This window comes from Magallana gigas, chromosome 7, assembly GCF_963853765.1.
Source record: "Magallana gigas chromosome 7, xbMagGiga1.1, whole genome shotgun sequence".
Classification (NCBI taxonomy): Eukaryota; Metazoa; Mollusca; class Bivalvia; order Ostreida; family Ostreidae; genus Magallana; species Magallana gigas.
This window is the reverse complement of record NC_088859.1, coordinates 18,322,381-18,333,926: the sequence shown is the minus strand read 5'-3', so window position 1 is coordinate 18,333,926 and position 11,546 is coordinate 18,322,381. Positions and strand designations below refer to the sequence as shown.

At 35.6% G+C, this 11,546-nt stretch overlaps 2 protein-coding genes across 3 annotated transcripts; one reads left to right on the top strand and one right to left on the bottom strand.

Annotated features, from left to right (window-relative positions):
- Positions 1-685: 685 nt before the first annotated feature.
- Positions 686-1,759, bottom strand: LOC105334763 (transmembrane protein 11, mitochondrial). 2 transcript variants are annotated; one of them, XM_011438322.4, is made up of 2 exons: positions 1,619-1,759; positions 686-1,270 (listed from the first exon to the last, which is right to left on the bottom strand). In XM_011438322.4, the coding sequence occupies exon 2, from the start codon at positions 1,250-1,252 to the stop codon at positions 749-751; it is 504 nt and encodes a 167-aa protein (XP_011436624.3). In that variant the 5' UTR covers positions 1,253-1,270; positions 1,619-1,759; the 3' UTR covers positions 686-748. The 2 variants fall into 2 exon arrangements, with proteins under 2 accessions (XP_011436624.3, XP_011436625.3); XM_011438323.4 differs by having other exon boundaries at positions 1,655-1,712.
- Positions 1,760-4,163: 2,404 nt separating this feature from the next.
- Positions 4,164-11,014, top strand: LOC105334764 (F-box/LRR-repeat protein 16). The gene is made up of 3 exons (XM_011438324.4): positions 4,164-6,144; positions 8,908-9,056; positions 10,436-11,014. The coding sequence occupies exons 1-3, from the start codon at positions 5,036-5,038 to the stop codon at positions 10,582-10,584; spliced, it is 1,407 nt and encodes a 468-aa protein (XP_011436626.1). The 5' UTR covers positions 4,164-5,035; the 3' UTR covers positions 10,585-11,014.
- The last annotated feature ends 532 nt before the right edge of the window (positions 11,015-11,546 follow it).

Sequence of the window (11,546 nt, the reverse complement as noted above, 5' to 3'; positions counted from 1 at the left end):
CGTCACGGTTGGTGACAGTAATTATGCCAGACTGACCGGTTGATATACAAAGGTGTGAATTGATAAGTTCTCTTCATGTGTGTTTTTATACTTTTATTAAAAAGTAAAATTTATTCACTGTTTACTTTAATGTTTTTACGAATACGGATGTACTGAGGCTAGACGTAATATGGAAACCCCACGGAAAAGAAATACCTTATCTCCGGACGCTAAATACAAACTAGTTATGGCTATTGATAAAAGAACAAAGCCTAAATTCGAAATAGCTAAGGATTTTGAGATTATCGCGTATACACTTACGATGATATACAAGCAGCGTTCAGCAATATTTGAAGCATTTGAGTGTGGGGATTTTTTTCTAACGTTTTTCTAAAACGTAAAAGAATGCGATCCGAGATTATGATGAGGTTTAAGATAGTAACAAAACTTTCGGATATAATTTTAATCAAACTTTCAAGGACTAATGTTCCATGTAATTCGTTTATTGTAATAGATAAATGATGATCTAATAATTTGTTCGGGTTTGGTTTTCTATGCTTACATCGGGATTGAGCTTTCAAAAATGGCGGCTTCACGTCAGTCAATTTCGCTTATATTGAAATACGGATATATTGAAATAATTTGCATGGTCCCCTAAATTTCAATATATCAGGAGTAGGCTGTATTATTCAAGGCTCAGGTGTGAAATTTTTACAGTTGTTTTATTTATTTTGCAATTATTATGTAGTAACAATAAAACAAAGAATCATCATGAGTAGTACACACTGTACACTTTGTAAGCACAGAGTAGTATGGCTGAGATGGACACAATGTTTTGCAAATATTTCCGTCGACTGTCATCTCTTCGAACAAGCATCACTTTTGACGCCGAAGTCATGTCTTGCAATGACAGTCCTTGAATTCTTCCGATATTTGTCTCTAACTGATATTTGCAACAAGGATCGCTGGCCCATGACACTGCGTACACACCGGCGGTGAGAAAGCTGGCAGCAGCAAGGGGAAATGAGAACAGATCCTTTTGGAAATATCCAGTAGATAATGAAATGACACCACTCACAACAGAAGCTTTGTGGAGGAAATTTCCCATTTTAATCCAAGAGGCAGTTTCATTTCCTAGTCTATAAGGCTCAATGATTATGTGTTTCACCTGCATTGCTAAAGCTTTTTCCAACTCCATTTCGACATCTTCTTGATTATTAGCATCTGTGTAGTCATGAACAATATAATAACTTGGGGTGAGGCGCTTTGACATGTTGATGGTTCCAATAAACTGAAAGAGATGGTTAAAAATTTTTTATAAGAAACACGCAATACACGTTATTAAACTGTTGAATTCGACAAGACCAATTTCACCAGTAAGTGAAATTAGGTTATTAGATTTTTAATAATTCATGAGAAAATAGTTCTACTTGTAAAGCAATACTATTTGATAATGAATGAGTATCTAACAATTAAAGTAGACTCTGATTCAGAAAAGCGACCAGAAATGCCAAAACTGACCTAAAAACGTAAAGATTCCATACGATAATCACGATATCATTCTTTTCCATTTATCTATCTTGTACTTATGATACATGTATTTAAGGGTTTTGAAAGTTATTAATCAAAAGTAACTCACTATTTTTAAGTACGAGATTAATTCCAAACTTTTTACCGGTGTTTCTCAACTTTTGTCTTTTGAAAATGTTGTCATATTTCTTCCTCCTTTTAAAAGAGAGCGCCCTGTCAAGAGAGGCAACTCTAATCAGCTGTTAAGTTACATTATTTAAAAAAAAATTCGTAAGATAATTTCACGTGCATTAATATTAAAGAATTAACATGAAATTTAATTTGCAACGAAAAATTAATATTTTATCATAAAAAGTTTTAAAAAGAAATTGTTTTCATTTTAAATGTTACCATCTTCAACAGTGAGCAAAATATCAATATTTTTCAGTAATGTTTCATTTCCTCACACTGACAGTAATGTGACGAATTAAGCAATATTTTTCTCGAGATTATAACATAGTGAAAATAGCTCAATTTTTAACTGGGGTTTCTAAAGGAAAAATCCGACGGCTGCCAAAAGGGTACCCTTATTGTACAAATAGCTTCTCCTAGAGTTTTCAAGGAAGTTGTTCCATTGTACATATATCAGAGGTGTGCATATTGCTGGGATTTTGATGTATAATAATTTATAATAAAAAAAAAAAACCAGCTGTTGAACTTACCCATTTTTGACAAAATATTACATATATGGTAGCCTTATTGTACGGATAACCCCCCCTACAGTTTACATTCATTCATTCAATCTTTATTTCCCCCTTGCGGAGATTTCATGTTGTAAATTACAATATATAAAGAAAATCAGTCAATCGTACAAAAATAGGAAATAATTGTGAAGACAACGTATATACATATATAGTAAGGAAAATATTTATAAATTGTTACATCTGCTCTAAGAATAATAGAGCTCTATTGTAGCATGCTGCTGCACAACATACAAATTTTGCGCAACTGCAGATACATTTTTTCTTGTTTTCTTTATCTAATAATGTTGTGGGTTCAAATCCCCCGAGCAAAATATAGTATAAAACTTCATCTCTTAGCTATGAAAGCTCTACATATAAATGGACATCAAAATTATTGATTAAACTGTTGTAAAACGAATCCCTAACAAAAGCTGTGGATGGACACCCCAATACAGCATGCTGAAATTGGTTGCTGTAAGTGCATTGACATATTCTGCAGTTTTGGTGTATATACACGGGTGGAATGGTCCAGACTTTCGCTAGTAATCTAATAAATGGAACTTCATCAAATGAAAATTCAAATTTCCGGAGTCTGATAGGAGAGACTGTATTGTGAAAAACTTTAAACTTTCAATTGTACATAAATCAAAGATGTGCATAATGCTAGGATTTTGATATCCGATTATTTCAGAAAAAAAATATACCAGCTGTTGAACTTGGTTAATTTTTGGCAAAAATATTGCATATGGAGTATCATATTTCTCTAAATAGGTAGTGCTCATCAAGTCAATTAAGGGTTGACAAATTTATTATGGATACTGTTCACAAAAAGAAAACCCGGTTTGTTGTCACATTGACAGCTTTTCTCTTGTAGATTAAAATAAGATAGATAAATTCAGATGAAGATAATTTTTTTGTAAAAAGCAATAGCGAGTTATCCTTCGTTTGTAAGAATATAGGATGAAAACATCCGCTTTCAAAATCACTGGACATTATTTGAGAACAGCGTCTCTTCATTAATATAATTATCTTCAAATATAAGTGTTTATCATGAATACAAAAATTAAAAGTGTTTCGGTAGATGAAAACAAAAATAAAAAGTGTTTCGGTAGCGTAAATAACGAATTGATCGAGCACCCCCCCCCCCAAAAAAAATAAATAAAAAAAAATGCAGATCATGACCGCACCTGTCCCAAAAATTAAGGAGGAACAAATCTTGATTAAATATATAACTGAATTACGTCGGATAAACACCCACTTATTTAATTAGGAACTTCTGTCGGTATAACGAAGCAAATCCATATATACTATAGTATGTGCTAAATGATCTACATGTATTACAAGCATCTGGTAGGCTTATATAAATCGAAGTGGGTTAGCATTCTGCGGTGGTAATATTCTGGTTAATCAGACGTGAAGTTTTGTTGATACGGTGGTAATTATTTCTTAGAGTACAGATGATTGCTTCAGAGGCAACTTTTTTTTTCATTCAAAATAGAGCAGAAGTACGTGCATGCTTTTTGAAGCATAAAGGGGTTACGAGGTTACGTTAATGGGTCGAAAAAAAGGTTAGGCAATTAAAAAGAAAATATATATTAATGACAGAGTTGAAAGATTACACATTCTTTCGCTTCCTCGCAGAGACTAAAATTAGAAGGAAAGATTAAGCTGTAGGGGTACCATTAAAAGCTTTTGATAAAACTAGATTAAAAATCTCGTTAATTTTATTCTGATATCGATATATCTGTTTTTCGTATAATCAAAATCGTTTTTTTTCTTTTGTAGTCATGTTCATTGCACGGGGAAAAACGAAACACGCACAGCAAAAAATCAATGATGGATTCTAAATTTACGGTTAGATTATTTATCTTTTTAAAAATGGCATATCGAATAAAACAGTGGTTGTTGCATCGCACTATACATAATTCATGTTCTATGGGTAAAACATACGGGATTCGATGTCTTTCATTCGTCTAAATCGATATTATTCTGACTAATCAAGCGCGAGAACAGCGATTTGCGGAGTATCTTCTCGTGTATAAAGTGAGGCGGTGTTTGCTTTTGGCATATTTCGACGCGATATCATGGCATAGTCGGCGGTCGAGGTTGATGACAAAATAATATAGGAGTTTATAATGTATAACGAAGGTGGGATATTAGCATATTCATGAGTAAAGTATAGTCATATGTCTTAGCAATCAAATATTCATATGCTAGAAATTATCACTTTTGTGTAGCTGCGTGGAATTCACATGCGTAAAGGCGAATAGAAAAGGGGAAAATCTCGCGAATGGCTTTATAAAGACAATTGGATGCTAACTTGGAACAGTTAAGCGCGTGTGCTGTCGTAACAAAGGATCCGAGTTGATGATGATTTCATATCGATTGGCGTAGTTTAGCCCACTGGCACAAGAGTGCAGTCGCTCATAACGATGATACGCTGTCTCAAGTCAAAACATACCAAATATAATGCGGATTGAGTTTTACCCCAACGTGTATCAGCTTGAGACTTAAATCGATATAGATATCGAGTATGGAAGGGAAAAAAATACGGCTGTGGACGCTGGCATCGGTGTTTTGAAATATTCTTTGAAACTGCGATAAATAGTCATGTTCTTCAAAGGATGGTGATGCACGGTGTCTTCAAATTGCGATTATGAATGAGAACTTCCCCGGTAATTAGCGTCTACTTATTTTGTGTGTATGTGCTCTTTCTCTACAGCCAAAATTTTGGATTCTTGGAAGTTCTATAATAATTACGTATCCCGGATTCATTATAACCGGCATTCATAAGTGAATGGAATATGTCGACAATAAAAAGAGCCTATATGGAGATATCCAACGGAATACGTGGATTGCGGTTTAGGAGCGAGCAGCAATCCCAGCAAAACACCAGTGCTGCCCAGGGACCCCAGGGGAGTCGAGAGACCCAACTGCCCCAAAGGTTTAATGTTAACGGGAATGGGACCATGAATGTCAGAATCGTTCGGTCACCCAAGCCTCTGATTGCCAGAAAAATACGGAGCCTGTTCAGTAAAAGCCAACCAGATACAATTTCGGAACTGTTCGCAGACGAGCGTTTTTTGTCCAAGTTCTTTTTTTATTTTGCCCCGGAGGAACGTGGGACGCTCTGCCAGGTGTGTAGATTATGGAAAAACGTGCTTTATCATCCCAAATTCTGGGTGGATGTCACCCCAATCATTGTCTGTCGTGAGCTTAGTCGCAACGATGATCAGAGGTGCAGGTTTTACGAAAGTCTACAACACAGAGGGTTCGACACAGTGTGCCTCTTTGGCGCCACAGACAACGAAGTTTCGGATTTTGTTGCTCATTTTCAAACGTACAAAAAGCAAATAAAAGCTGTAAGTCTTCGCTGCTCAAATGTGACAGATACGGGTATGGAAGTTTTATTCAAGAAGCTGCCTTGTTTATACAAAGTTGAATTATCAGGGTGCAACGAAATCACAGAAACAGGGTTATGGTCCTGTTTGAACCCGAAAATCGTTTCCCTGACAATCAGTGACTGCATAAACGTCGCAGACGACACAGTGGGGGCCATTGCACAATTACTTCCGTCTCTGTTTGAACTGAATCTGCAGGCCTACCACGTGACTGACGCTTCCTTGGCCTTTTTCAGCGCCAAGCAGGGCTATATTCTTTCCATTTTGAGACTACATTCCTGCTGGGAGATCACTAATCACGGTATTGTCAACATTGTACATTCCTTGCCCAATCTGACGGTGCTGAGCATGTCGGGTTGTAGCAAAATCACAGACGATGGGGTGGAACTGATCGCCGAAAACCTCAGAAAACTTCGTTCCTTAGATCTGTCCTGGTGTCCTCGTATTACCGATGCCTCGTTGGAGTACATAGCCTGTGATCTTAGCCAACTGGAAGAACTCATTCTCGACAGGTATAACATACGAGTCTCCCAACCCCCATCAACATTTTCATAAAAGCTTTCGGGCACTCCTCTATATCTATCTATGTCAAAAGGTAACGACTTATGGGTTAATACCTCAGATGTTCTGGAAAAGGTGGTGAATGGTATGGTTAAATACTCTTTGTCTGGTTCTCTCAAAATTGGTTTAAGCAATACATAGTAAATAAGGAGGTCATTAACCAATTACTTCGATAGGTCAAAGTTTTAAAATTTCATAAAAATACATCTACATGCATTAATGTGTTTAAGGTTAACTTAATAGTGTGCGTGAACACTAGCTAAAACTTAAGTTTTGTTAAAGAATTTGATACCGTTTTTTAATTGTCTCATGTAATAAAATGCAGTTTAGTATTAATATAACAGAAAGAAACATAACAAGAAAAAGTCGATTGTTTTTCCAAAGGAATATGTATTTCCTATGATTTTGAATATACAAACTCAGTCCATAATATTGCGTTTTCTTTTATATCCAAAGTTCGAATTGAAGATGTCGTTAATCTAAATCAATCAAAATGTAGCATTTCGTGCAAAATTTATAACCACATCTCGGTTAAAAAAAAACGAGGAGGAATTTGAAGGAGCGGAGATTCCAGAAAGATTTATGAGATAATTTGTACAGTATATAATCCGAATCGCAAACAAAAATAACCCGGAACATCTCAAATAAATGTCAGAAACCCAATAACATCTTGATAACCATTATTATTTTATTTGGTTTCGCGCTTCTGAAAATATCCCTATTGATTGCAAGATCAAATGAACCAGTAATGAGATTTTTTTCCCATACCGCTTTTTGGAGATCGATTAACTATCATCGACAAAGTTTTGCTGCTTTGTTGATTATGAAAGAAGTGAAGCCAAATTCGTTCATCTAGCTCAATAAACATGTTTTCATCGGGGTATATCTGAGGTTTACATGTATACAAAGACCGACTCGTTGGTGACCATTGATATTTTGTGTTTGCAAACCATCCCTCATTGATACTTCAGTGGTCCAAAAATAGCCTCGCTTGGGTTCCATCAATGAAAGGTCCCTTTCGTGTTCTGAACTGGCTTCATATCGACTATTGGAGATGACTCACCTCACGGCCTGCTTTAAACTTGGCTTCATTTAAATAACGTACATCATTGATTTTTTCCCCTTTCCCCTTATTTCTTTCTATTGGGTTCCTATAAAGATGGAGAGAAAAATGTACCCATACACCTTTCCTAAAAAATAGTTCAGTTTATATGTTATCTGGATGCCCACGTTACATGTACATCGTCTCTTTAAAAAAAAAGAAGGCATTTTTGGGGGGATCTGGGTGTTGAAATGAGAACTTGATAAAATACCTAAGTTTTTTTTTTTAACCATTCCACCATCGAATCATATCCATGAGTTCAGAACTTCAAGGTGGAATTTCGTGAATTGCAACGACCTTGTATACTAATAATCAAAGCCGGTGATACTTAAATTCTGTACAGGTCGTGTTCCTTCTAAACTGTCTATTTTAATCACGCCATGGGATAGATATAGGTACGTCGTTCTTAAAATATCCACGGGAGGTGTAAATAGATACTGCAGGTATATGGTAAGCGCCTTTAAATTCGAGGAATTGGCTTCGACAGTCTCTTCTAAGGGGACGAAGAAGTAACATGCTTAAGACCGCGAACTGAAAACCCGTCAGACATGAAAAATATGCGTAAAAAAATCATATTTTCACTCAAGAATCTGGCAAGATTTCGTGTTGTTTGGATGTCTGGAAGGAAAGGCACATTTCAGTCGCAATAAAATGCATGAAGAAGAGTTAAAAAAGATAGTTTTTAGTACATTTTTGTCAATTGCAATCAAAACAACTCGAACGTTTGACGTAGATAAAACCCTAAAAGCATTCAAAATGTATGCGACTGAAACACACTACCTAATTCTACTTTTTATTTTGATGACATTCAAATGGAAAATTTTATAGTATTTTAAAGACTATTTGAGAGAGAGAAAGAGAGAGAGAAAGAGAGAGAGAGAGAGAGAGAGAGAGTTGACCTAGTACCGGTATTCATTTAAAGTGTATCACTATATATCATATAGAAAAGCAGTTTACTTGCTCCAGTAGTCTGAATACATTACATATTTCGAAAAGATGATGCACACTGCATGCTTGATTTTTGTTGTTTTGGGATATAAACAAACGCTTTTTCGTATCCACATGACTGATATCGGGCATGAATGAAACCGCCATTCTTTTTTTTATATTCTTGAGGGGAAAAACCTCGCATGCATAAATCGATCAAAAGTGTTAATATTTTAAGGCAAGTAGATAACACTTATAGGTAACACCTCCGAAGCAATATACATTAAAGAATAATTTACATTAAAAGGTTTTTATAATCGATGTGTTTTGAATAAAAAATGTTTTTGTTAGAATGGACAGCTTTTGAACAAACAAAAATACAACAAAAAAACACAAAACAAGACACCAATCCAGATAATCTATTAACCTCATTGATTTTAAGTCAGAGAAAAACAATAATATTCAACTCAGGATTTTTTGTTGTTTTTCAAATCGATACATAACACACTGCGAAATGTCAACAGAAAATTACACGAAAAACTCTATTCCTTAAATTCTAATATATGATAACGTCTGCTGTATCAACCCACATACATCCTCGGTTAAATTATTAGTTTTCTTTTCCCTGTGTAGAATTGAATGACTTTTATCCACTTATCACTTTGATTTTCCTTGTGTTTATTAGGTGTTCTCGCGTATCGGATATTGGTGTCGGATACCTGTCCACGATGACGTCACTGCGCCGGTTGTTCCTACGCTGGTGTACTCAGATCAGAGACTTTAGCCTAAAGCATATCTACTCAATGAGAAACCTGCGCGTACTGTCTCTTGCAGGTATGCTATGAGAGAGAGAGAGAGAGAGAGAGAGAGAGAGAGAGAGAGAGAGAGAGAGAGAGAGAGAGAGAGATCTTTTGATTTTTTTAAAGTCTTTTTTACCAAGATGAAACAATATGAAAATTATTCGTTATTAATTTTCCTCTTCCTTGAGTCATACATTGAATCTACAGATCTACTGTTCTGTCTAAATATAACCGCAGTCTTGCAAGACCATCCTTTGCATTTGCTAAAAGGGCAACAATGAAGTGGGTAGAAAAACAATATATACTCAAATTAAAGTTAATCATTTTGTTTTTGAAAAGAAACAATTGAAGATGAGGCGTTTTTATGTGTAGAATGACATAGCTTATTCTCTACAACGACCTTTCACTAATGTGATAATTGCTGCCACGTTTGCAATAAGTATTTCTACTATATTATCGCGTATTACATCATATAAATTTGTATTTCATACATTAGAATACATGTACATTATTACATGAACGATCTATTTTGGCAGCAGTTCTCAGCATTTTATGAAAATTTTTACATAAGAGTTCGAGCAAACACAGTGGAAACGTATATATGCACTAGATTTTCATTTATTTACAATATATAACAAAATTATAAAATAACATGGATGAATACTGCTTTTATTAATTATTCAAGTCTACAAAAAAGCGCTGATGATCGTTCAAAGACTCAAGCAATGTGACGTGCTGGGCACGAATGCTGATCCCATGTTTAACACATATTTCGCCTCAGAGTCAAGAGATCATGACCTCCTTGCATGTCGTTGGCATAATGTTACGAACTGGAATAGGTTATTCCGCCATGTCGAACATATTAAACGCCAAACTCTAGGGACTGCAGTCTCTTAGATGTTGTATCCAGACACCGCCTCTTCATGGCGTGCTTATGCAATGAATATGTACCATATAACATACACGGAACAATCACACAAAAATTATGACTGGCATCCAAGAAATATTCGGTATTTCATGCAATGTTATACAACGTGTCAGCTTACATCTATAATGTGACAGCGATACATGGTAACGCAAATGGGAATTCAGTTTTCAGTTAGAACGTACATTCATCATTATCAGAAGCGCCTCACTTATTCATTGAGATTGTAGTGATTAATTGGAAAACACATTGATTTTGTTGCTATTCTGGGGCAATTATCCTAAAACAACCACAAAATCCAATTCCTGAAAAACTTGATCTGTCAATAATTTAAAAGTGTTAGGATGGCAAAAAGTCGATATCTATTAGGACAGTATTCACTATTAGATATATTTACAATGGTTCACAAATTAAACTATTAATTTGATGATTTACTTCCTCTCTGGAATCTTTTATTTGGCTTATGTGATTTTGGTTTATATCTTTAGGATGTACTCTGGTCTCTGGACAAGGGCTCTGCGGTCTCACGCAGTTGCACAATTTGGATGAACTGGAACTGACGAACTGTCCCAGTGCAACACGGGAAGTGTGCCTCTACCTCCGGGAGAATATGGCCCACTGTCTGGTTGTGGACTGAAAAACTCCACCCACAATACGTGTTCGATCTTATTGGAATCTCCGGGTAAAAAAAAACCCACTCGTTATCACGTGACCTGTTCAAATTTTTGCAAGATCATATGAGATTTTCAAGTTTTGTAACAACTTGCTTGGCAGTGCTTGCTTTTTATCCAAACTCAGGAAATGGACGGACGAGGCGGCCGGATATTACAATCCTACACCTGAGAATACATATCGTCCTTTTGTGACTAAAGACATCGACAGCATATTTTTTTTTTAATAAAAACAGTTTCTACGACCCACCCACCCCTTTTTCATTATCCTCTTTTTTTATGCGATTCCTTCAAAATATTTTATACATGTACATTCAAATTTCCGCCTTTTGTCTTCTTCCTTTTTTTGACAAACTTAATTTATCTTATCACTGGAAATAAAAAAAGGAAAAAATATGTTGTGAGTTTATTGCACTGCGGGGGTGTCAGATACCGCGTGATGATAAGGAGGTCGTCGGCTTCACCGTATGTTTAGAATCCCCATTGATGAAAAAAGCATCAGAGTAAGCCTGCGCTAATATGTTATTGTTCGTATTATCTCACGTCAAAGCTTATAGCACACCTTCAGGAACGAAATGAATTCTTGGATTGTTGAGTGATATTTGCTATCAGTTAAAACGTTTCAGCACGCAGACAATACGTTGGGGCGTATAAAACAATTAACCTTAAAATACCAGTAATTAATTTTTCGATTGATATGTAGTGTGTGAATTTATTCTATTGTCCCAAATGTTTCCTACAAATAATATATATCTTGAGTAATTCATGGCGTGTTGGGAATAGTTAATTTACGAACACGCAGAGAGAGAGAGAGAGAGAGAGAGAGAGAGAGAGAGAGAGAGAGTCCGCGCTTAACTGATTTTTTGCACCCTATCAATAAATATGCACTTTGAATGTTAGTAAGCTATTATCTTCATACATTGATGCT

Coding starts and splice junctions, on each gene's coding strand:
- LOC105334763 (XM_011438322.4), bottom strand. CDS start 1,252: ATGTCAAAGCGCCTCACCCCAAGTTATTATATTGTTCATGACTACACA.
- LOC105334764 (XM_011438324.4), top strand. CDS start 5,036: ATGTCGACAATAAAAAGAGCCTATATGGAGATATCCAACGGAATACGT. Junction 6,145..8,907: donor GAAGAACTCATTCTCGACAG/GTATAACATACG, acceptor TGTGTTTATTAG/GTGTTCTCGCGTATCGGATA. Junction 9,057..10,435: donor GCGCGTACTGTCTCTTGCAG/GTATGCTATGAG, acceptor TTATATCTTTAG/GATGTACTCTGGTCTCTGGA.